Consider the following 25822-nt stretch of genomic DNA (forward strand, 5'->3'; position numbering starts at 1 on the left):
CGTCAGCTCGTCCGCCCATGGAATCTCACACCTCACTCCACACCTGACCTCACCGAGACCCCTGCCGTCATGCTTCGGATCCGGATTCACTCGAGGGCGTTGGGATCCACAGCGATGGGGCCCAGGTGCAGTCCGAAATAGCCATGACCTCACGAGATAGCCAACATAGGCGCTCTTGGCCGCATTATTTCTAAGGCTTGGGCGTGGGGTTTCGGAGGCGGCCGACGTTTTTTATGTCAGCATCCGACGACATGCTGCAGCTGGATAAGTAAGCCAGATTATGTGAACAACTGTTAGACAAAGAATATTGTTCTCGCAATGTTTGGGGTGTGCATGGAAAGCAGCTTACATGACCCAACCACGGGTCACGTGGCCACTCACGCCCCTTCTATGTCAAAGCATCGGCTGACTGCAGTAATCGGCGACCATCAATTCTTGCAGAAGAAGGGCATGACTTCGAGATTGCCTACTCCATGAGGGGTAATTTACTCGCTTACCTCACATCTCAAATTGCGGGCTCCCCGCATTCGCCGACGTCCCGCCGGCCGCCTCTGCTGATCGCCGGGAAGCCTGAGAATGCCCTCACTGACATCATAATCCAAGGACGGAGGCTTTTGGGCACGCGAATTCCTGTTCCTCGGGCTCACAGAATCAACCCGGCGGTGAGCGGTTCCCCCCGGAATTCTCGGTATCGTCGGTGCACATATTCCCCTGCAATCATGGATGGTGTGTGGCCCTGGCCCACAATGGATTTGGAATCAGAATACGTTTGTTTCTGGTTCAATTCTATTACTTTCTATCCAGAGCAAGTTCTCCTGAATTGTCTCGTTTCCAGATATCCTCATCTAACTTCGCCACAATGCAATGCCAAGTGCGCCTCCACATGCAACGCGCACAGATAACCTGCCTTGTTGAAATGAAGCAGGATGCTCTTCAGCAAACTTAGATCCAGATGTCGCAATCAGTGGTGAGTATGGTGGGAGGGCTGCCTTCGGGCCACCAGTGCTTAGGCATGCACTTCCACGGGACGGGGAGGCAGTCCGAGATGGCGTTGTGGCAGCGGAGGTAGCCGTTCCAGTTGTCGAGGACCTCGTCTGATGGAAGTCAGCAAGGAGTCTGGGGCGAGGGAGCAGAGAGTTGAGTTCACTTACTGATGTTGATGAAGGTCTCCTTGTAACTACCATCAAGCTTCTTGCACTGGCACTTGATGTTGGGGCCATCGACGGCGCAGTCCTTGCAAGTCTTCTAGAAGTTGCCACTGCAGACTTTGTTAGCAGGCACGTCTTCCACAAGCCTTGTATTTACCATGAAGAAAACAACTCACTGAGGATTGGCCTTGGGCTTCAGATCGCCAAGGACGTTGGCGATACAGTCGTTGAGATTGATGACGGTGAAGATGACTTCGTTACAGATCTTGTCGTTGCAGTAGGTGGTGACAGAGCCGTCCTCGCGCAGGGTGAAGTCGGGGCCGTCGCCGAGGTAGCCGCAGCCCTCGTCGAGGAAGCCGGCCCGGGCGATCGTGGTGGCGCCAAGGGTGAGAAGGAGGCCTTTAAGGGATATAATGTTGACCATCTTGACTGTTTGTAGGCGTGTTTGCGTGTTCTAGACGGATTGCTTTCTGTGTTTGTTCAAGGTGGAACACAACCAGAAAAGAAAGCAAGGTAGGTTGAATTGTAGGAGTGTTTGTTTAAGGAGTTTGCTGAGACGACAAAGGTGGTGGAGTGAATTAGATATCCACGAGCTGGGGAGAACTTGAGGAGGCAGGAAGTTGTACCACCCAATTATTTAGGATGTTGTCGAGAGAGAATTTAATAGTCGCTCTCCATATAATTTGGAGAAAACAGATCGTCTGAAGAGCTTCTATATTGAAAGCATTACTCCCGTTCGCTTCTGAATTCATCCTTGATCAAGAGACCTTGTTCAGAGCATGAGAACATTCACCGCATTCATCACGTGAAGTTCCTCTGTTTTTTCCATTCACTCTGATCACAGGCGACCACGAACCTGAGGTTGATGCTGAAGGAAAGAGCGATTCACGGGTGACTGCTCCATTGATACAACCACAAGATAAAGGGTTTCTTCGATTTACCCTCCGAAGCTAATCTCCTTCCTACTTGCCCCAACCTTCCATCACTCGTGCTTCTCTTTCACATTCACTCATCTTCACTGCCTCATCTCACTTCAAAGATAGTGGACAACATTGTCAGACGTTTTGCATACCTTGAAACCAAGTCTAACTGACAGCACGCATCATCGCACTTCGGCCATCATGAACCTCCGCGCCATCGCCAGCATGCTCACGGGCTTCACGCCCCTGCTCATACATGCGCAGAACCACTCTATCGACACGAGCCTGACCAGCGAGTCCCTCGCCGACATCGCCAAGAGCACCAAGAACGTCATCATCACGACCATCAACCTCCCGGTCTTCACTTTCCTCCCCAAGGCCCTCCAGACCACCACGGCCACGACCACCACGAAAGCCTCCAGCAAAACCACCATCATCCCCCACAAACACCTCGAAGAACTCCCCTCCAGCATCGCTCCCTACCCCATTTCCGTCTCCAACGCCTTCGCCGAGGGCAACGACGAAGACCCCGGCAGCCATCCCGTTCCCCACTCACTCTCCTCCTCCTCCTCCACGGACTCCAACCCCGCCGGCGGCTTCATCAAGACCTGCTACAGCAACTGGAAGGTATGGGACGCCAACAACGTCCTCTGGGCGAACTGCAGGGCCCGCGGCCGCCGCGGAAAGTACTACTGGTCGCGCCTCGGCCTCGACCACATGTTCGGCAACGTCGGAGGCCGCCTCGTCTACCAAAAGAACGGCTACTTCTCTTCGTCGTGCATCTCGTGCAAGCGCCGCGCGCACACCATCAGCTACCTCGCCTGCGAGTGCCTGGATAGCGGTGGCGAGTACCGCACCTCCAGCATCGATCTCAGTGAGTTTCCCCCCTCATCCACGAAGGGAAGAGAGGGGATTTCCTAAGAGGGGCTTCCACTGACCTTGAAATTCCCCAGGCGATTACATTGGTAACCTTGATGGTCACCTTTGCTCCGAGTATGAGTGCGGCACTCGCGAGGACCCGCCTCCTGGTGGCAAGCGAGGTTGATTCACAGAGCGGAATCAACAGCCAGGAGGTTCCTTTTTTTTTTTTTTTTTTTTTTGAGCAGTGATAAGGACAACACATTCTATACAACAAGCAGTTGCGGGGCTTTACTGGCATCCACCAGGACCAACGTCTTTGGAAGAAGCAGGGAGCTCAAGCTTAAAAAAATAGTGTGGATTTCGATTGAATAGCTATATTCGCCTTCACTCGTACCCCTCATGAATAAAAAAAAAAAAAAGCAGATTGCACGCAAATATGCAATGGCTATCTTTGGCGATGCCTTGACGAGAACAACATTTGAACCCCAAAAGAGAAAAAGAAAAACACCCATGTTGTACCATGCTATTCCAGTCATAAACATCCAGGGCTTCTTACCAGCGAAACCACAAACATAAAGCATTACCAGCTGCCGGCGGCGGAGAGCTGCTTCGAGCTCTCGCCGACGAGAAAAGAGTACTCCCCAGACGTAACCATCGCCCAGTTTTGGCGGTGAACGTCCCAGTAGCTAAGATCGCGCCGCGTCAGGTTGAATGTCACTGTCTTCTTCTCGCCCTTTTCCAAGTTGAACTTGTCAAAACCACGAAGCACCTTGACGGGGAAGTCAACCCCGGAAACGTCCTTTGGATAGGTCAAGTACAGCTGGGGAACGACTTTGCCAGCGACGGCGCCGGTGTTGGTCACGTCCGCCTTGACAGTGACGTAAATCTCCCACAGATCGGGGTTTCCGCCCTCTTCACCGCCAGCTCCGGACAGTGGCTGCTTCACGGTGTAGCCGTCTGGGTAGGGGTAAGGTTCCGTCACGATGTCGTCGACGGTGTCCAAGTATGGGTAGACATATTTCTCGAACTTGCGGAAACCCTCAGGGAACAAGGCCTCCTTCTTGTCAGGAAGCTTGTCGCTGAACTTTGGTGGCTCTGCACCTGGTGATGGACGAGGCGATGGGAGTGCGGTCTTGGGTTTGAGGCCCTCGACGACGACGTTGGAAAATTCGAAGCTTGTATATGACAGGCCGAAACCAAACTCGAAGCGGGGCTCGATGCCCTTCTTATCAAAGTGGCGGTAGTCGATGTACAGTCCCTCGGAGAAGTCTTGCTGGGGCACAACAGCGTTGGGGAGGTATAGGATTTGCCCGGCTGGCCCGTAGTCCTTCAGAGACTTCGCAATCGTGTACGGTAGCTTGCCGCTAGGGTTGACATCACCAAAGATGACGTCCGCAAGAGCGTTTCCACTCTCTTGTCCAGGCAGATTCGCATAGAGAACTGCTTTAACGCCGGGATGCTCGATCCAGCGTTCCATTTCGACAGGCCCGACGGAATGGATCACAACGACCGTATCCCCACCCTTCAAGCTACCGTCGCCCTTGCCGCAGTTGTCTGCGACTTGAAGAATGAGGTCATCGCCTCCATTCTGCAACTTGAGATCATTTCGGTCTCCGGCGACGCCACCCCAGGACAGGAAACCCTCGCCAGAATCAGCATTTGCGAACACGATGCAAACATCCTGGTTGTGCAGAACAGAAGGATCCTTCTTGAACGGGGGCGAGTTGGTGAGGTACTCGGAGAGCTCTACCTTGTCAGCCTTGAAGCTATGTCTCAGGGCTTCGACTGGTGGCACGAGATAAGGGAACTCAACCGCACCGCTGCCCCATCCCGAGCCCAAGGTGCCCTGGTTGCAACCACGGTCCTGGCAGTAATTGGGTCCGTCGCCGGGGCCCGCATCTGCGCCAAAGATTCCAACCTTCAGCTTTCCTTCATGGCGCTTGCGCTTGGCATCGATGAAGCCATCTCTGCTGATGGGCAACACGTTCTCATTCTTGAGCAAAACAATGCCCTCGGCGGCAACGCGTCTCGCGATATCGGAGTGGTTACCCTGCACATTGACGTACTTGTTCACCTCGACTTCCTGCTGGGGTGTCTTGCTACCCGGAGCAAGGACTCCCATCTTGTCGTCCGTCCACGAAGAAAAGTTGGGAAGTTCGTTCGGGTATAGCTTCTTGTCGTCCTGTCCCAGCTGGTACCACGAGGCGACAATGCGAACCGCCATGTCGTCCAGTCTGTCAATGGGGACAGATCCGTTCAGGACGGCCCTGGTGAGCTGCGAGCCCCAGAGAGACTTGCCGTCTTGCCAGAACAGCCCGTCGCCTGGCATCGTCATGTCCAGTCCAGCCAGCGCACTTCCGACACCAGAACGCTGGGCCAACCAGTCGGACATGACGAATCCCTGGAATCCCATCTCGTCCTTCAATATACCGTTGAGAAGCTTGGAGTTGTCGCATGCATACGAGTTGTTGACCTGGTTGTAGGAACACATGACGCTCGCGACGCCAGCCTTGACGGCATCCAGGAACGGCCAGGCGTACAGTTCGTGCAAGGTCCTGTCGTCGATGTTGCTGGAAATGGCATTGGGCAAACCCCACTCCCAGCTTTGGCGGAAATGCTCTTGCTCGTTTGCCACAAAATGCTTGATCGTTGCCATGACACCCTGCTCCTGGATACCCTTGATGGTTTCGGCGGCAGCAATGCCTTGCAGGTAAGGGTCGGCGCCGAAGCCCTCCCAGTTGCGACCGCCGGCGGGCAAGCGGCCAAGGGGGCCAACACAAGGACCCAGCAGGACGTTGATTCCCTTTCCCCGTGCCTCCAGCCCATGCGCTTTTCCGCGCTCGTACATCAACTCCTTATTCCAGGTGGCGCCGACAGTGACGCCCGCAGGGAATGCAGTCGCATTGTCTGCAAAACGAATACCAAGCGGCCCGTCTTGCAGTTGAAGCTGAGGGAAGCCAACATGGACGGCAGGGCCAGTTGTGCCTACTGCGAGGCCCATCATCCAGCCGGTTCCCGTCGTGATGTTAACCTTTTCGGGTAACGTCATCTTGGCAACCATCTCCCCCGCCTTCCTGTAGCTCTCGGCCCAATTCTTGGATATACCACCCTTCGGAGTCGGGTACCATGGCGGTGACAAGCCGGTGGGCGGCGCGCCCTTGAACTTCTTATAAATAGTGGCTCCTCCGGCACTGATGACGATCCACATGACGAAGATTACAGCGGTGATGAGCAGACAGAATTTCGAGCGTCCTTGGAAAGGCCTCTTGAGGGCAGCGAGGCAGGCGGCCGGTGTAATGGAGAGGAGGGCGAGCTTGGAAAAAAGTGTTGGCCCCTTTGGGGTATCTCGGTCCAGGTAATCGGTGGCATCGATGTCGGAGCCATCGTCGGAGTCTCTGTCATATGAGTGACGGGACTTGTCGCCCAAGAGTCCCTCTTTGCTGGGGTCCATACTGGGCGAGATAATAGATGCTGGATTTGCAGACTTTCGAGTGAAGCCGGACGGCTCCGAGTTCGCCTAGCAAGAAGTCAAATGCTTCCGATGTCGAAGGAAGGATGCGGGTTCTGCGTCGATGAGCGTACCCGGACGATCTAGCGACTGAATCTGGCAGCAGGGTTCGACCGCGGGACCATTGCTCAATGCGGCTTCGGACAACGTTGGGTATTGGAGCGAATCGACTGGTATAGCGCTGGCGAAGAGAGCTTACCGATGAAGGAGAGATCTGGTGATGGTGATGATGTGGAAGGATGACTTCAAAGGCCGACCTCACTGCTCGAACAATGGAATGTGTGGAAGAATGACAAAATCGGTCGAGAGACCGGACGGGGGGTGTTAGGTCTGTTCCCTATGGTTTCGAAGCGCAGTTCGACGGCTTGGTTCTTAGCGTTCAAGGCCACGCTTCAAGGGACCTGGACTTCGCCTGGAGCTGGGAGCTTCCGGTTGAAACAGTGGGGGGAGGGACCAGTGGCTCCACGCTTGGACTGCTGCCCCTGTCTTGGCTCTTGAGTGACGTCCCTCTGAAGCAGCACCCAATGCAGGCACGTTCTCACTAGACTCTGGCCGGCCTACCCCGCTGATTGGTGCGGGACCTCGGCTGCACGGGCCTAGCGCACCCTCCATAGCGTACTATGGCACATAGTACCCTAATTACAAGGCCAAACGAAAAAGCATGCCTTACCCACCATGTTTCCTTCGCCTTTCCAAGACTCCCTACAGCACTATGTGCAGTATCCGCATCCCCACCCGGACATTTGCCGCCGTCGCTGCTCCCGGCCCCGTCTTATTTATTGTTGGAGTCTCAAGATCTGATTCACGAGGCACCCACTCGCGGACCGCTTTCCTTGTGGAACACCATCATGGACCACCGTTTATTCGGTCGTGGCCATCCTCGTTGTTGGTCAACCCGTACGTAGCCTTCTCTCGATCTCGCCAATCCGATGTGGGGGGCGATGCGTTGTCGGGAGTTTAGCGAAACGTTGAAAACGCATCAGCCGAGACTCTATGCGAAAGCGAAAATTATAAAAAAATTATATAAAAAAGCAAGCAGTGTGATCCTTATTCTCGCTCGTCCTTCTCTTCTGGTTGTAGGACGAGAGACATGCTGTCTCAACTAGACTGCTACGGCGAACAGCAAACCCTCAACGGCTCGACAAGCAAAGACTAAAACATTCCGACAGATTGGATTTGTTTGGAAGGCTTAGAATTTCGAGACCCGATGCGAGATACACGGCATCGGCAAGGCTAGGGGGCACAAGAAGATCCAAACACCGTTTTGCGTAAATGCCTTCTCTGCCTTGGAATGGCCACCAAGTTCGCTATCGCCGTCTGATGGTGGTTCTCGTTTAAACTCTGATCCCGCACCCGCATCATGCACTAGTAATTGTATTTGCCAAATCACCAACATCAAGGCACCTCCTACTCATCGCGTTATTTCCAGATTCGTCAGTGCGGGATGCCTAAAAAAACAAGCACGACGATCGGCCTGATCTAACGTGCGCCTTTGCCACACCCCCGTTTCCAGAAGTCTTATTTGCTTATTGAGTAAGATGAGCTGGTTTTCTCATCTTAACCATAGAGCTAATTAACAAGCTTAACTCGTTTCGAGGCATAAGGCAAGCGCTTGGGTGTCATGGGCGGCATAAAAGGCCGGACACCGGCTCTCGACGAAGTTCCTGACTTGTCCTTGAGGGTTGATGATTGTCCTTAAACAGGAACACAGAGAAGCCGATAGGGGGGGAAACAGCGACAAAAAAAAAGAGCGAAAAAAGAAAGAGACAAAGACTGTGTTAATGGCAGAAACCGAGGATTCCTTTCATGTTTTTTGTTGTTTTTTCAGTCATCCACATGGGAAGTTGGGAGATGGGCAGACGAGCCAGACACGCGACGATCACTGGCCAATTATCCTCACCACGGGCGCATGCAATGTGAAGCTGTAGGTTTATTTCCTGTTCCACTCCGGTTGAGAGAGTAAAGTGGCAGGCCCCTCGCGGCCATGGCTGTTCCCGGGTTATTGAGGAGCCACTCGGCCCGGTACCCCCCTCCCTGCTTCTGCTTTCCGAGGGCTTTGGAGAAGTGCATGTTGGCCCTGTGCATCTTCCACCAACCCGCGATAAACAACTGGCAGATCACAAGCCACCGAGTTGAATACAGCGGATCCTGTCATCTTGTCAGCAAAGCTTACTGCAAGTCTTGGGGTGCGCAGACCGCGCCCCCAATGTACACTTGTGCCAGTTGAATGAGTCGAGCGAAATGACTTCTGGGTGAGAGAAACAAACGGCTCGGTACCAGGGGGTTTATCGGCTAGGAAACTCTGGCCAAGACGAAACGAGCACCGCCCGTGTGAAGAACTGGCTGCATTCACTCGCCGCTAAGACGAGGAAGAAGCACGATTACGCCCTGGGCCGGGCTTCTTCAGCGGGGTGCTACCGCCGTGATCGGGTTAACAGTAGACTGGGGGACAAGGTCTGCTATGACTGAGCACCAGCGCATTTCACAATGTTCTCTATCTCTCTCTCTTCTTTTCTTGATCGCTAGCGACGCCTATCGTTGCCGAGTTACGTGCGAGGCAGACGAGCAGCGTCCTTGGATTGGTAATTCGGGCATCAAGAGCCATTCGCGGCGGAGCGAAGAAGATGAGGTACGGAGCCCCGCGGTACGTATCTCGAGTCCCTCGACGGAGACGAGGGGCAGTGGTGGAGATGAGCCTGGGTGGGAGGCGAATCATGTAAGCCCGATAGGGGTCCGGATAGGTAAAAAAATTTCACATGGGCCAAGGATGCGATTCTGGTGGTGGATAAGGGACAAAGGGAAAAAAAAAACCGCGCCCGGACGCCCAATCTAAAAAAAAATTGTGTTGCGACGGGAAGACTCTGTCCCCTTCTGTTCTTGCTGACAACACACACAACTCGGAGTCCACGAGAGAGGACAGACGAGAGCATTTTTCTTTGCGAAATTTCTTCTTCCTCCTTCGAAACTGCAGAAGAGAGGTCCCTTTTCGCGCTCTTTTCCGACCCGAATCTCCCCCTCCCCTCCTCTCTCTCTCCCATTCCTCCTGCGAAAGAGTGCTGGCTGCCGCTTCCATGCCTCACCCTGTAACCCCGCCCTTATCGCAAGAAGAACTCCAAGCGACGATGACCGTCGTGGCCAAGGGCGATGCCCCTCCCCCGCCAACCCAAGAGGACATTTCCGCCTTCCTGACCTCCATCTTCACCGCCGCCACTTCCGCCGCCTCTGTCGATGCCGCCTACGGTCTTTGCGAAGTCCTGAACAACACGGTTGGATCCCAAGGTCTCGAGCAGTATGGCATCCTCGCCGAGATCAAGAAGAGTGCCGCCAACAAGAAGTCGCCTCAGCTCCGCGAGTGCGCCCAGAACCTCCTCGGCGCGCTCTTTGAGCGTCTGCCCCCCAAGTCGCCCTTGAGCGAGGTCGTCTTCCTGCTCCAGGATGGCGGCATGGTCGCCTGCTCGCTCGACGCCCTTGCCGACAAGGGCTCCGTCGTCCGCGAGTCCGCCCAATATGCGCTGGACGCTCTCTTCAACAACCTGAGCCCCGAGGCTCTCGTCGTTGGCCTGCTGCCCGCCCTCACCACCTACCTCTCCAAAAAGACCGGAAAGTGGCAAGGAACGGCCGCTGCCTTCACCCTGCTCCAGAAGATGGCCGACAAGGCCAAGCAGACCGTCGGCTCCACCCAGGAGCAGGCCGAGCAGCAAGATGTCCTCCGCGAGGCCATGGGAACCAAGCTGGCTGGTCTCATCCCCCTCGTCGAGGGCGGCATGCACGACCTCAAGGCCGAGGTCGAGAAGCAGGCTGTGCTGACCATGACCTCGCTCACTGCCCTCCTCTCCAACGACGACGTCGCTCCCCGCATTCCCCTCCTCATCGAAACCATGCACCACCCCTCCACCGAGACGCAGCGCAAGGCCATCCACGCCCTCTCCATGACCACTTTCGTCGCCATCGTCACCTCGCCTGTGCTTGCCCTCCTGACGCCCCTCCTGGAGCGATCCCTCAACACCCCTAGCACCGCCCAGGAGGTGCTCCGTCAGACCGTCGTCGTCGTCGAGAACTTGACCAAGCTTGTTCACGACCCCATCGAGGCCAGAACTTTCCTTCCCAAGCTCCAGCCCGGTGTCAAGGGTGTCTACGACCGCGCCTCCCTTCCCGAGGTCCGAGAGTTGGCCAAGAGAGCCCTGGACGTCATGGACAAGGCCATGGGCGACGACAAGGAAGTCATCGAGCGTGTCTCCGGCGACGACGTTGCCAAGATCCTCGAGGCCGAGATCAAGAAGAACGGCGGACTCGGAGGCAACTCCGAGGCGTACAAGCTGGCCCGCTCATACATCTGCGAGCAGGTAGCCGAGGACGTCAACCACCGCTTCGTCGCGCGCATTTCCGCCAGAATTGCGCCTTACCTGCAGACCTTGGTGAAGTTTTCCAGCGCTAGCACCACCATCGCCGATGCCGTCCAGAAGTACTACGTCGAGGAGGACGAGCGCAAGTACGGTGTCCCCGAGAAGGAGGACGACGGCGAGACCGAGATTGTCAACGCCCACTTCTCTCTCGCCTACGGTGGCATGCTGCTGCTGTCCCACACCAACCTGAGACTTCTCAAGGGTCACCGCTACGGTCTCTGCGGTCGCAACGGTGCCGGAAAGTCTACGCTGATGCGCAGCATTGCCAACGGCAAGCTGGAGGGTTTCCCCCCTCAGGACGTCCTCCGCACCATCTACGTCGAGCACAACCAGGGTGAGGACGCCGATATCAGCATTCTGGACTTCGTCCTGAAGGACTCCGAGATTGAGGCTCGCGGCCGCGACAAGGTCATCGAGGTTCTCGTCGAGTTCGGCTTCACAGATGGGCCTGACGGCCGCCAGTCCGCCAAGGTCGGCTCCCTGTCCGGTGGATGGAAGATGAAGTTGGCCTTGGCTCGCGCCATGCTCAAGGGCGCCGACGTCCTGTTGCTCGACGAACCTACTAACCACTTGGACGTTGCCAACATTGCCTGGCTCGAGAACTACCTCAAGGCCCACGAGGAGATCACCAGCTTGATCGTGTCCCACGACTCCGGTTTCCTCGACAACGTCACCACCGACATCTACCACTACGAGCCCAACAAGAAGCTGGCGTGCTACAAGGGCAACCTGGCCAACTTCGTCAAGGTCCGCCCCGAGGCCAAGAGCTACTACACGCTCTCCGCGTCCCAGGTCCAGTTCAAGTTCCCGCCCCCGGGTATCCTGACCGGTGTCAAGTCCCAGACCCGTGCCATCATCCGCATGACCAACGTCTCATACCAGTACCCCAAGGCCCCCAAGCCTTCCCTGGCTGAGGTGTCCTGCCAGCTTACCCTGTCCTCCAGAGTGGCCATCATCGGCCCCAACGGTGCGGGCAAGTCCACTCTCATCAAGATCCTCACTGGCGAGGTCATCCCCACCACCGGCAAGGTAGAAAAGCACCCTAACCTGCGTATCGGATACATCAAGCAGCACGCCCTGGAGCACGTTGAGATGCATCTCGAGAAGACGCCCAACCAGTACCTGCAGTGGCGTTACGCCAACGGTGACGATCGCGAGGTCCACATGAAGCAGACCCGCATCCTCTCCGACAAGGACCGTGAGCAGATGGACAAGCTCATCGACCTCAACGACGGCAAGTCCCCCCGTCAGATCGAGTCCATTGTCGGTCGTCAGAAGTACAAGAAGACCTTCCAATACGAGGTGTAAGTTACCACTCCAACCCCGCGCGAATCCACGAGACAAAGATGCTAATGCGAGACGCAGTAAATGGCGCGGCTGGCTCCCCAAGTACAACACTCAGGTCTCCCGTGAGACCATGATCGAGTGGGGCTTTGACAAGCTCCTCCAGGAGTTTGACGACCACGAGGCCTCTCGCGAGGGTCTCGGTTACCGTGAGCTCCAGCCGACCGTCATCTCCAAGCACTTTGACGATCTCGGCCTGGACCCGGAGATCGCCAACCACAACGAGATCGGCTCGCTGTCCGGTGGTCAGAAGGTCAAGGTCGTCATCGCCGGAGCCATGTGGAACAACCCGCATTTGTTGGTGCTCGACGAGCCTACTAACTTCTTGGACCGTGACTCCCTCGGCGGTCTCGCCGTCGCCATCCGCGAGTTCAAGGGCGGTGTCATCCTCATTTCCCATAACGAGGAGTTCGTCGGCGCTCTGTGCTCCGAGCAGTGGCACGTCAACGACGGCCGCGTCGCCCTTCGCGGCAACGCCGCCATCAACCTCGGCTCCTTCGAAGACAACAGCAGCGTGCCGGGAAGCGCCGTGGCGTCCACCGTCGTCAGCACCGCCGCCAACACGGCCGCCAACAGCGCCGTCAACAGCGGCGCCGAGGACAACTCGGAGATGAAGTTCAAGTCCAAGAAGAAGAAGAAGAAGACCAAGAAGGAGCTCAAGGAGCAGGAGGTCCGTCGCCGTCTCAGGCACATTGAGTGGCTCAACAGCCCCAAGGGAACGCCCCACCCCGTCGACACGGACGACGAGTCCTGAAGCAGGTGACGAGGGGTAGACCACGACTTTTGGCGGATTAATATGAATTGGTTCTTTGTCTTGCCTTTTTTTCTTCTTCCACCCCAAGTCTTCGGCGGGGCCAAGACTGTTGAGCTCGCCGGAGGGTGGGAGGGGAAAAGGAAGATTGATCACGTTTTGGTTTTCAAAAAAGTTGGTAATTTCCTTGATTTTTATTTATTATGCCCCTTCGGGATGATGCGGCATGACAGGCCTGCGAGACCAGAAACGAGGAAACTGGACGGGACAGGACGTGGATGAAGGTGGAGGAGGAGGAGAAGGAGAAAGGGGGCGGGCAAGAGGAGAGGGTGAGGGAGAAAGAGAACCCCGAGCACCCGGCACCCGGCACCCTCCGCAGATTTTAGACGGGATAGAAGGCGTTCTGCATATAGACGGGATGGGATGGGCGGAATGATTTTCCTTTTTTTCGATTGTCGATAGACAAGACAGATGACACCCTAGACAGCTATTTTGAACGAATGGAACGACTTGATCCGATCACACTCACAACACCGCTCCTCCTTGACTTGCCTTGGGACTCTTTTATACCTCGAGGAATATTGCATTTTCATGCCAGCCATGTAATGGACCTTGCTCGCATGCATTAATGTGACTATGGTCGACAAGAAACCCGACCCCCTTATATGATTGGCGGCCATCTTGGTTGGTCATAACAATGCACAATCACACATAGTCACAACACGATAAAAGTCGTCTTTTTTTTTTTTTTTGTACGAGGTGTGCTTTTATTTGAAATGCCAACTTTGGGGCGTCTGTCTGGAGGTCGTTATCTAGTTCATGCCCCTCCTGCTATTGTCCAGCCCATGCATCATTTCCCTTTGGTTCCGTGTTCCGGCCACCAACCTCATAGTCATATATTAAGCTTATAAAATAAGTAGCAAATATGTTTTGCATCAAATCTTGAGAGAGAATGAAAGAAAATAAAGAAAACCCCATTCATCATGGCCTGATGTGCTCAAGCTGGGTTCTAGGTATCAAGCCCGTCGCAACTCCGTCCCATGTCTATACCGATGCGGAAAAAAACGCCCATGCCCACCATTGGGTCTGTACAATACCGATTGCCTCGTAGGGCCCGTGAAAATAGCAATATGATCTAGGCGACCGTGATGAATGCATCATTTACCACGAGAAGGTCATGAGCGCGGGGTTGAGGACAATGGGCAGCAGCAAGTGACTGGCCGAGACGGTGGCCATGGGGAGGATGGCGACGAAGTCGGTGATGCGCCAGTCGTTGGGGACGAAGGGTGCGACAGCCAGGATGATCATGGCGGCGATGAAAACGCAGGAGAACAGCATGGAGAATTTGAACTATGGGCAGTACGTTAGCAAAGAGCGAGGTAAAGTGAGAGTGTTTCAGGCATTGGAATGCGTGGCCATCAGTAAGCACCAGGGGAATGTGGAGCAGACGGCTGACGCGACCAAGGGAGGCCCAGATATAAAAACTCACCTTCTTCAAAACCTTGGGAACCTCAATGAAGAAGTTGGAAAACTCGGCTTCCTTCGACGTCGAACCCCACGACATGTCAATCTCGAACATGTGGGCCAAGAGAGCCTGACTGACGTGCAAACTGAGACCTCCGAGGAAGATGGCGAGCAGGAAAGTCCACTTGATGTTCTCGAAAAAGGCCCACAGCAAGCTCTTCTCGCCTACACGGTAACGCATGACGGCGAGCGCGACGTTACCAAGACCGTTGAAGACGATGATGATGGAGAACCAAACCTGCCACGAGTCGACATAGTACTTGTCGAGGTATCCGTTGTACCAGCCCATCAGGAAGTAGTTGACAGAGGTCATGATCCAGGCGGCGCCAATGGCGTAGTAAGTACCAATGTACGAAACGACGGTGATCTTGGAGGTGAATCGAATGTTGCTAAACAGGAAGGAGCGGAAAAGCGGAGTGAATGGGCCTCTCCAGAGCCAGGTGCGGATGGGGTGGAAGAGAAGCTCGTTGCAACCATAGGCGTACTTCTCCCAACGGGCAAGCTCGTCGTACACAGTAAGAGACACGCCTTCCTTGAAGCCCTCGCCGGCCCAAGCAGCTAAGCGAATGATGTAGCCTTGGCATTGGAGACGAAGCGACATATCGAAATCTTCAGACACGTGGGACTCGGACCAGAACTTCTCATAGCCATCCTCGTCGAAGTAGCCAACCTGTTGGATAGCGGACCAGCGGAGAATAGCGTTGTGACCGACGAAAGGAGCGACGTCGCCGTTGGAGACGGTGTATCGAATGGCGCTGTAGATGAGGTTTGTGAAGAAGGTAATGCCGTTCTCGAAGTAAGTGTGGACGACCTGCATGACACCCGAGGAGAATTGCATGATACCAACATCGGGAGATTGTTCCATCTCGGAAACAGCGTCCAGAAGGCAGTCGGCAGGGATACGGGTGTCAGAGTCGATAATGAGGATGTAGTCGCCGACACGGATGTTACCATCAGCCCAGGCGCGGCCATCCTCCTCGAGAACTTCTTTCAAGGAACGCTCATAGGCCTGAGCTTCATCGTGCTGAGTCCAGTCGGCGGGGCGGTTGATGGCCTGAAGCTTCTCCTCAACCTTGCAAGAGACCATCAGAGCAAAGTTCATGTTGGATGCCTTCTTGAACTTGCCCTTACGGGTGAAGCCGTTTTCGCCGTGCTTGGGTCGGGCGACCCAGCCGATGCTGTGATCAGCATAGAACTCAATGCGGGCGCGGCGTTCCTCCTCAGAGATAAGTTGAAGACCGTCATCGTTCATGAACATGTTGGCGGAACCGCCCTGGAGTTCGTATGTGGACATGGCCTGCTTGATGGACTTGACAGTGGGCACGATGACACCACCGAGACCCTCCTTGTAGACAGGGCACTGGACGGTGATGTGAGGCAGGATCGAGCTCTGCAGTCTCGGAGGGGGGCGAGCCGAGTAGAACTTGGAGTTGATTGTCAACTGGCGAATGGGACCGAAGATCTGGGCCAAGCAACCGACAATGACCTGGGCGAAGAAGAGGGTGAAGAAGATCTGGAGAGGGAACAGAGCGACAAGGGCCAATCGGAGGTAGCTTCCATCAACGGAAACCTCAATGGCGAGCTGTCTCCAGGCGGCACCGAGCGAGACGACGACAAGGACAAGGGTGATGGAAACCAAGTAGGTGTTGAGAAGGTGAACAGGTCGCTTCTCAGGCTTGATCTCACCGCTCTCCTCGTCAATCTCGACCTCGCCAACGTTGGGGCTCTTCTCGTCGCCCTCCTCCTCATCAGCACCAGCCTTCCAGACAAGCTCCATGAGCTCCGACTCGATGAGCTTGGCTCTCTGGACAAGATGCAGTGCGTCATCGTCCCATACGACAAGAAGGCCCTCAGCAGCGATGAACGCCGCGAACTGGTTCTTTCTCGCCCTGGGGAGATCCTCAATGGTGGGCAAGATCTGGACTCGGAGGCCGTTCATGAGGGGAACATCAACGGCGTCGGGAGACCACTGGAGGAAGGTCTTGATGACACGAGAGTTCACAGTCATGGAACACTGGACGTTGAGGGCGGCGCAAGCCTCGGCGAAGGGGGAGTTGCCCAGTTGCGGGGGGCAAGCCATGTACTGGCCCCTGGCCTTACGCAGAAGCACACCCTCGATCTCGCCAGATCCGTCACTGACCCAGAGATGGGAGCATTGCTGCTGGTAGAGGTAGTTGACCATGACTTCGTGCTTGATGTCGTCCAAGAACATGGAGCTGCCATTGGAGTGCGTAGAGCGGCCAGAGATGGACTGGGGGCGAGAGTTGTAACGAGGGGTAGGCGGTTGAAGCTCCATATCGTTCGTGCTCGTTCTGTTGGAGGATCCCTTTTCTGTTACGGGACCCGGGCCGCGGGGAGGCGGCGGCGGGCTGGAACCGCCAGGCGCCTGAGGCTTCTCAGCCTTGAAATAGCCGCCAATACCCATCTTGTGGATGTTGGAGCTGGCGCAACCTTTTGGGGTTTGAAAGAGAGTTGCAAAGCAGAGTAGATGATACCTGCTCGGCTAGCGGTCTTGGAGTGTCGTCGACCAAGTTTGAGTCGAGCTATCACGAGGGCAGGTTAGCACCTCAACCGCAGCAAGCCGACTCCGAGTGGAGTTGTTACGGCATGACGGAACCATACCTTTTGCTGAGTCGAGTGACTGAGAATTGGGTCGTTGACTGAATGGCGAGCACTATAGCGAGTGTACAGGCTTCCGAGTGGAGCCAGGGGAGCAATTAGCGATTGAATGGAGACGTTTAGGCTACCATTGACGAAAGCGCCGTGTTGTCGTGTCGAGTCGAGATGAGTCGAGACGAGGAATGCGGATCGGGAGGCAAACGTCAAGCCTTTGAGGAGGCACAAAAGAGTGCGGGCCTCTGGTCTTTGCTGAAGGCGCCTCAAGGGTTAGTCGGGGGAACGATCTCGAGGGATGAACGAAGGGACAAGGAGCGGAATAGTGAACGAAGACGAGGGAGGAATGGAGAGGATAAGGAGGGGAGAATGGTGCAGGAGGAAGAGCAGCGAGAAACAATGCCAGTCCAATCGGGCAAGGCGTCGATGAACTTCGCCAACACGACCAGGGGGGGTGGCCAACGGACAGTGCAGTGAACCAGACCAGCCTCCGTGGAGGAGACGGACGACGAGAGGGCGTGGAGGGTGGAAGAGCGAGTGGGTAACGGGCTGGAGACGAGACCCCTTCCCTCAGGCGGGCCAGAGCTTGGGACCGAGCCCAGAGCTAAGGCTAGAGCAAGTGTGGGTGGGAACGGGGCAAGGTACGGACAGATGCAGGCTGTCACGGAAGAGCAAACGGGATGGGAGGGAAGGGATGGGATTTGCAAGAATGGTCCGGTGTAAGCGGGCGGAGGGCGTACGGTACCTTTTGCGCCTTTGGGAAGAGACGAGCCGGGGTGGTGGGCTGGTCTGCGAGTTGAGGAACCGTATGTTCGGTTGTCTTGGGGGAGTGGTAGTGGGCGTCGTGTTGACGATGTTGGCAATGGTGGCCACGCTGGAGCTGGGATGCGAACAAGCGAGAGGCGGGCAGAAACACTGGAAGGAGTGAATGATTGGAGGGGGGAGGAGAAAAGAAAGACGGGGGTGGAAAAGCAGCAATGACTGAGTCCTCTGTCTCCTCTGACTGTGGAAATGAGGGCGATGGAGCAGCGTTTATGGGATAAAGTGTGTTGGGACTGGGGGTAGAAGCCTGCAGTGGAAATTGGCAGCTTAGCTCCAACGGGCCTAGCACATGGGGATATATGGAAAATAGAGAAAGAGAAAAAAAAAACATAGCATAGCGCAGAGGCGCCAAAGCCACGGTGCCCGGATTCGGCAAGAGCACAAGGGACAAGGGGCGTAGCATTGGACTGGGCCTGCCATGGGAGGAGACCGAGGAACATCGTGGCTGCCAAGGGACAAGGGACAACTTTGTGTTCAGAATGGGAAGGTGTAAGTGACGGAGGGCAAGGAACAAGGGGAGGAGAGGGCGTGTGGGAGGTTAGAGGGGGTGGGGTGGGGTGGGGCCGAGGACAGGGGGGCGAGGAAGGCGACGGCGAGCCGGCGGACAAGGAGGAAGGAGACGGGCGACTGGGACCCACCCACCCTGCCCTAGCGCCACGACTGTGCCTGAGCCTGAGCCCATGCCTGGCCTGTGCACCCTCGATTTCTGGGAAGATGAAGTCGCGGATGCGCTACATCATAGGCGCTCCCGGGGAGAGGAAGGCGCGTCGGCCTGTGGCTTTCGGCTGGCCGTGTCCGTCTCGGGGGCCCGGGCGCTCTAATCCTCTCCCAGCACCTCTCTGTGGTGTGGTGGTGGTGATTGGGACCACCTCTGGCCCAAGTCAGCGGGTCCGCACCTCACCTCTCCGCTACCTTGCCTGATTCCGACTGACTTGCACTTGGTCTCTCCCATCGCTCCGGCCCAAGGCTCTGGAACTTTGATAATGGACGGCCACGATCAGAGACGGCGGGCAATGGTAGATGCGCGGTTGCCGTGGTGGCGCTCTGCCACTTTCACCCGTGGCGCCTCTTGGCTGCTTTTGGTCCCCCATTCCGCTCTCTTTCAGCACCTAGCCAAGCGAGAAGGAAAGAAAAGTTACTTCTTTTTTGGTCCGTCCATTGTTCGAATGCTCGGCTGCTCGGCTGCTGCTCGCTGAGATCTCGCTTGAGCCGCATGCGCGGCTCCGCCACGCCGGTGCCCTGTACATTGTCGACGTCGGCATCGCCTACGGAGTACCTGTCAAACCTCCCAAGTCGGATCCGTGTTACTTGCCGCTATCCGGATCACATACCCAGTCGATGCTGCCACCGTTACTGCTTGGCATCTACCGGCTCGTTCCTTTTCTCACCGTGGATTCCGTGCAGCACCTCGCCTGAACATGCCCGAGGAGCGGCCAGCCCGATCCATAATGCCCACCTGGAGCATACCTACAGTCCTTGGGTTGACAAAGCGCCGAAGAACCCAACGCCCTGCCTCCACCGTTCAAAGACAGCATGGCATCGCCCAGCGCCATCCATCTATTACGCGTAGCCACCCCCATCTGCGTCTCATATCTGTCAGGTTGCGCCAGCCCTCGCATGCATCTAGCCACCGCCCTACAGCACGCACCACATGTGTGGATTTCTCATCTCGAGTGAGATCCACGTTATCAATACAAACGTGTGCGTTGTTTCGGCCTCAAGATCCTATCCGCCGCCATTGCCGAGGGGGCTCGCCAATATATCTGCCCTTCTCGTCCAATGGTGACACAGCGCACTTGGCGTGCCGGCAATATCTGCCGGCCTGGGCTCACCGATAACTATCTAGACCAGTCGAGTAGATTTCCTCACCATCACATTCCCGTACCTAGTTCGCGTAGTGATGCCATCAGCTGCATCCATATCGAGATGGGCAGATGGCAACGGCTGTAATCGGCCTCCGCGACTATCCCCTCAACGTGATACTGTTTTCTGTGTAACAAATTACCACGGGCGGTGTAACGCCTAGCTCTTGCTCATGGCAGCCTTCGGCCAGCCGTCAGTTGCTGCATAATATGGCACCCAATCTCAGCAGCAGGCCTAATATGCATCCAGACTGACTGGCGAACCCGAGCTGAGATGAGTGCAGTGCCCAGCACTGTGGGCTTAGGCGCCCGCCCTCATCTCCTTGCGCCACTAGTCCGACATTCTATCGGTTTGCAGGACACCACCAGTTGCCAGACAGTTGCACGATGCCTTGTTCAGCTATCCTACGCCGAAGCCGCATGTTGAGACCCTTGGCTGGCTGAGGACACAACCCCCCACCCAAAAAAGTGTTAATCAACCAATGCTGACAAGATTGGATATTGGGTTGGGCCCGAAGGAGGGGGACAATCGCTTGGGATGATTTCCGCAAAGAGCCATTCTAGGTGAGGGGGCACCACGACTGCACATGAGCTTGTAATCTAGCCGTCGCCATCGGCGCAGGTCTTCGGCAGATGATGCCGACCAATTTGGAAGACGCGGTATCAAGACAAAGCCGCAGGACTGACGTTTTCGGAAATGCCTTTGGTCGCTGACAAAGGGACATGGCTGGCCACCGCGATAAGGGCAGAGGTGACGTCTCCAAAGGCGCCAGCAAATATTGCCAAAGCGAGATATTGAAGAATCGAAAAGCGAAAAGGTGATCAACGTAACCCAGTCGCCCATCACTCCGGCCTCCACTCCCACAGCAAGGGGAAATACTCGGGTTTCTCGCGAAGTTTCCCGCAATGAGAAAGTATCAGTCTCTGTCCCCAAGTGCTGTTAAAGCAGCGACGAGGTACCGACGAGTGGCGCGAACAGGGGTTCATCCATGCTGCCATGCAATATGCACGCGCTATCAGTCGGCTCACTAGCCACATAAGTTCCTCCCCTGTGTGGTGGGGCATGAAAAAAACCACCCCCAGGGAAATATAAAAATGAAATAATGAGAAATATTGCAAGGCCGCTAACGGGAAAATAGAACGGAGCTTCTGGAACGCCTAGGCCTAGTAGCTGACTTGACAGGGACGGCTCAAAGCCATGATGCCACTACTAAGGGAAGATGAGACGACGGCGTGTTAGTCACCTCCCGTACAACAGGACAGTGGAAAGTCTTGGAGAATGGGAAAGTCGTCGGTCTGCGTCCTCGATCCTGTTTTGCCCCTACGACGAAATGGAATGGCAATGCAAGACGTGCCGGTCCCGTATCTGCTTGGGCCTGACCGTGTTGATGCAGCCGCACGTTTGAAGCATGTTGAGATGCAGCAAGCTTGATGGGCAGAGTTCAAAGACAAGAGACGGATTGGATTTTACTTTGGGCTTATCGTCATGGTTCGTATTCCAGGCTTCATCGCGGCCCGGGACACAGAGATCTGAGTCTGTGATTTGATGCCGGTGCTGCGGCTACCTCCTGCAGCCGGCTGTTGATTGCATAAAAAGTGATGCGAAGATGCAGCGCTCGAGTCTTTCGTGATGGATACAACCCTGGAGGGCTGGATCCCCTCGGGCTAGACCGAAGCAAAGGCCAGCCAGCCACGCACGGCAATCACTGGCAGTGTACCCTGCCGTTCTGAGAGAGGCGTCTGTTGAGAATGGATGTTGAAGTCGCAAGTGGCAAGCAAATCGGCCGTCGTTTCACTCGTTGCCATCCATGGGTGGCATTGATAAACAGTCAACAGTGCGGGAAGGGCGAGGGCGCAGCCATCTCTGGTGTTTATTGGCTTGTGAAGCTGGATAGCCCGGCGGAGAGAAGTGCGAAGCCGGATTCAGACCCAATAACCCATTCCCCCACTGCGATCACCAAAACTCCCGGCGGCTCGTACGGGTCCGTCAAGCAGCGGAAATTATGCTGTTGCGGTGTAGGGCAGAAGGGCTGGACGAACAAGTCTGGAGACCACGGCACCCCGGTGAAGTAACACGAAATCGAAAAATCATTATCAAGAGATAAATCCTTAGGGGGATTGTGCAACCAGCCAGGGGTGGCTGAGTTTATTTTTGGGGGAGGGGAGGGGGGGTGTCCAAGGCGCCAATTCTTCGTATTCAACAGTGGAGTTGCAGCGAAAAGAAGGACGCGGGACAGGGTGCAGCAAACCCACCAATCCGGAGCTCCCAAGGCCACACACCACTTGGGCCATGCATTCAATTTGTTCGCCGTTTGAATCGGTCACTGCAGCAGCACACGGAAATCAAGATTGTGTATGTGCCTGGAAGCGATGGTGGTGGCGAGAAGGGACGTGCCGCCGACGCAACGGTCGCGAGCCACCAGACGGGACGTCCATTGGTTGGGACCGCACACGTCCCTCCTGGTGAGGCCTTCACCACTCATCCAGCTTGTTCTTCGGCATAACAGAGGAGTGACAACACATACTGATACAGGGGGCTTACCGAAGCAAGGATGGCAGCCTCCATCGCCAGGCATGGCCCCTTGTCATCTCGCGCAATTAAGCTTATCATGGACCACTGCCTGGAATAATTGCCGCCTCAACTATTGCTGACCCTCCTAATATTGGGCCTCGTCATATCACTTTCGCGTCACCCGTCGATAACATGCGTGCCCGTCTTATTCTCACCAATGGACGGATCCCCCCAATCGAAACCGGCTCCTGGGAAAATGAAATCAAGCTTTCTAGCCTCTGCTAATGCTCCTGCCTTCCGTCTCCACGGCTTACCCTATTCTCTTCTCAGTCGCTGCGTGCCCAATCAGCGGCCGCGGCCACCGGCCCTGCTGATATCGTGGCTGGAGTCCCCAATTTCCACCCAGGAGAAGATAAGGGGTAGCACGCCTTCTGGCGCGCTCTCAAGTCGGGAAAACACCACGCGGCCCCCAATCGTTCTGTCTTGGTGGAGTATTGTCCACGCACGGTCCGCGCGAGAGAGAGCGGGAAGGATAGGGGGGAAGAAACGTGGTTTTCTTCTCGACCTGTCACGTTTGGGTGCGATCCACAGATTCAGCCGCAACCCTCGCCGATGGGTATCCCGCAACGTGGGAGATCCCAGGCGGCGGCTCGCTCGTGGCGTTGGCTTCATCCTATCCTCCCTCCGCCGTGCTGGGCTCTCGTATGATAATCGACGACCGTCGCTGGAACCGTCGTCGAGAAGCGCGCGCGCGACGTGACGACAAGCGGCCGTCAATGGCGGCTCGTTTCTCCTATTCCCAGAATAGCGAATGCCATGCACCCTGACGAATGGGCAAAGGCCGTTGGGCGCGCAGACTTCTCTCCTGGGGCCCTCCCACAATCTGCTTCCGCAATCCGATTCCAGGGTTCACTGATTCGGACACCCTGTCGAGGAGATACCGCGGCCGTAAGATGGAAATCGCAATCTCTCATGCCACGCACCGTATGCCACCGGCGTCTGGAACGCCTGCACCTGCGTGCAATCAGCTAGGCAGTCAGCCAGCCGTCACCCAGCACGCGAGTTTGACAAGACACCACTTACACGAGTGGGCACTAGACGTTCTGGTGTGTGCTGGCAGCCTGGAAAGAACCCTTGGCGGCGCCATGCCGGCGACAGTCACCTTTGCGATGCAGCAGTCTTGTTCCGGTGGGCAAACCGGCCTCGACACACTTACAGCTAAGCGGCATGGTATGCTGTCGGCGAATTCCTCGGGCCCCCGGGGATCTTCCGACCCACCGGCATGGGTGGGGGGTTCACAGAAGGCGGATCCCCCGGAGAGAAAATCCCACACCAGCCCAAGATTGAACAATCCAGATGCCGCACCCCCGGCCAGGCAAACCCACTCTGGACGAACATGTCCATCAGCCCATTTTTCAAGCTGAGGTCAAGGCGGCGTTTCTCCATCGTTTGTCCATTGATACCCGGGAAAAAGGCCTGGCTGCAGGCCCCCTTTCATGCCGGCTATGGCGAGCACTCCTCCGATATACGCTACGAGATTCGCGCCTAAGAGATCTCCCATGGCGTGCTGGAGTATTGGGCAGAGCTGGAAAGAGAAAGAGAGGGTCCGCGATAACACGCAACATCCCGGCGAGGGGGCGATGTGACGCAACTCGAATGGCGGGATGTCACAAAGGCCTCCCCTCCTCCGGGCGGCGAAAGACGGTTACATGGTGTGGTTGTTGTAGGTAGCTGGGAGGCATGGGTTAGGATGAGGGCGGCCGACGATGGATCCTCCGCTGATGCTGCCTTGCGGCTGATACTGATGTCTCCTCTGATGAACGAAGGGCATGCTGTTCACTATCCCATCATCATCGTCATCATCATCGGTCGCCGTCCGAACGATAGGATGAAGAACAATGGCCCCACCACACACGTAGTCTGTTCTGTTGTAAGGCCGAGAAGTAATCCCGGCTTTTTAATGTCCCTTTTTTTCTTTCTTTTTTCTTTCTTCGTTTATGCTTTGGCTTACCTGCATGCAAAAGCTTGGCTTAATGTCCAGGGCGCTGCCAGCCGAGGAGGAATAGATGAAAAACATGTTATTCTCGCGCTCTTGTAATTTCACGAGCAACGAGGGAAACAAGTGCATGTCTCTTCCAGAAACTATGTCTGCCATGGCCCTTCCCCTCCCTCCATCGGCGTTGTCCCTCGCCGTCGTCCGAGAAGACGGGTTTGAACGGGGAGATCCCTGCTCGGGGGGGTTGTCCCCCTTCCCGTCCCCCCGCGTGTTTCCCAAGCAGCCGGACGGACGACCAAGAAACACCGGCCAGGAGTTCCACAAATCTTCCGTAATTAAATGAGCGAAAAAGCTGCACTTTTTGCACTTTTTGCAGCTTTAGTGCTCTCGCACTCTTGTACTTATGCACTCTTTTGGCACTGGGAGATGAGGGGATGCTCAACCACACCCACAACCAAAAGGGGGGAGGGTGTGTGTTAGTTCGGTTTGGTCTCGCGTGCGTTCATGGCCGACAAGCCCAGCCCGCCGAAACCCGTACATCTCAACCCACCCACTCTCTCCTAGCTTGTCACTCTACGAAACAAAACAAAAACCCCCCCACAAGCCATGAAATAAAACAAAAATAAATAAACATGTTCTCCATGTTTGTTTTATTTTTTTATTTTTTGCCAGGTCGGAGATCCTCCGCTAGTCTTCACATCACGAACCCCTCGACCCGCCCGACCCTCCTACGATGGGTCTTACTCTCCGTCCCGGTGGTGGTGAGTATGGGCGTATAGCGGACAATAGGTTCGCGATAATTGAGATGACCAGACGGGCCGTGGCTCAGATCAGAAGCCCGATCCATCTTTCTCGGATTGTTTACCCTCCCCCTTTGTCCATTCTATTCCCGCCCTACATACATCCACTCCATCGTGGAATACTCCCATCGGAGACATCTGCGGGACGCTAAAAGTACGTAAATAGGGAATTGGGGGGGGGGGGATGGAAGCCCAGGTGTGTCGAAGAAGAAGGGGGGCGGGAGGGTCCCACTACGGCGGTTTGGTTCTACTCACGTACGTCAACCTGAAGCTACTATTTTCTTGGAAGCTTCCTCGGACGTCCCAAACAGAACGAAACAAAAGCAAGAAAAAGAAAAACACGTCGATGCTGAGAAGCTGGCTGACTACTTCTCCACCATGGGCGGTTGGTTCATGGGTCCATGGATGGACGAGACGGGATGGGAATAATGGGGCTGCTTTGGATGGGGACTCGGAAACAACCAAACATCACCACCCTCTCCTCCTCTCCGCCTCTCAACCCATCCAGTCTCACGGAAAGGTTTCAATCTCAATGGACGACCGCCCCTTGGAAACAGTGATCAGGACGGAAAAGTGTGAAAAAAACATGTTGTCTTTTGACTAAACCACCCCACCCCCCAAATCCCAACCCAATGTTCCGTCTCTGCCTTCGATCCACAAGGGATGAAAATGTCCGACTCACGCGGCAGATGGCTCCAAGACCGTCTGAGTCAAACCCTCCTCCCTCCTCATCATCCTCCTCTTCCTCCGCACAAAGC

The 25822-nt window shown here is 55.7% G+C and overlaps 5 protein-coding genes across 5 annotated transcripts; 2 read left to right on the plus strand and 3 right to left on the minus strand.

Moving 5' to 3' along the window:
* Nucleotides 1-942: 942 nt before the first annotated feature.
* Nucleotides 943-1572, minus strand: EsH8_III_001530 (uncharacterized protein; the record flags this gene model as incomplete). The annotated part of the gene is made up of 3 exons (XM_083263255.1): nt 943-1094; nt 1152-1177; nt 1325-1572. The coding sequence occupies 3 exons, from the start codon at nt 1570-1572 to the stop codon at nt 943-945; spliced, it is 426 nt and encodes a 141-aa protein (XP_083123742.1).
* A 697-nt stretch (nt 1573-2269) lies between these two features.
* Nucleotides 2270-3113, plus strand: EsH8_III_001531 (CVNH domain-containing protein; the record flags this gene model as incomplete). The annotated part of the gene is made up of 2 exons (XM_083263256.1): nt 2270-2942; nt 3022-3113. 2 exons carry the CDS (start codon nt 2270-2272, stop codon nt 3111-3113), a joined length of 765 nt encoding a protein of 254 aa, XP_083123743.1.
* Nucleotides 3114-3509: 396 nt separating this feature from the next.
* Nucleotides 3510-6380, minus strand: EsH8_III_001532 (beta-glucosidase; the record flags this gene model as incomplete). Its single annotated transcript, XM_083263257.1, has 1 exon — nt 3510-6380. The coding sequence occupies one exon, from the start codon at nt 6378-6380 to the stop codon at nt 3510-3512; it is 2871 nt and encodes a 956-aa protein (XP_083123744.1).
* A 3179-nt stretch (nt 6381-9559) lies between these two features.
* On the plus strand, nt 9560-12938 carry EsH8_III_001533 (translation termination modulator NEW1; the record flags this gene model as incomplete). The annotated part of the gene is made up of 2 exons (XM_083263258.1): nt 9560-12144; nt 12206-12938. 2 exons carry the CDS (start codon nt 9560-9562, stop codon nt 12936-12938), a joined length of 3318 nt encoding a protein of 1105 aa, XP_083123745.1.
* A 1158-nt stretch (nt 12939-14096) lies between these two features.
* EsH8_III_001534 (glycosyl transferase family group 2-domain-containing protein) lies at nt 14097-16884 on the minus strand (the record flags this gene model as incomplete). Its single annotated transcript, XM_083263259.1, has 2 exons — nt 14097-14285; nt 14425-16884. The coding sequence occupies 2 exons, from the start codon at nt 16882-16884 to the stop codon at nt 14097-14099; spliced, it is 2649 nt and encodes an 882-aa protein (XP_083123746.1).
* Nucleotides 16885-25822: the final 8938 nt, after the last annotated feature.

The sequence above is a fragment of the Colletotrichum jinshuiense genome, chromosome 3, assembly GCF_051148585.1.
Source record: "Colletotrichum jinshuiense chromosome 3, complete sequence".
NCBI lineage: Eukaryota > Fungi > Ascomycota > Sordariomycetes > Glomerellales > Glomerellaceae > Colletotrichum > Colletotrichum jinshuiense.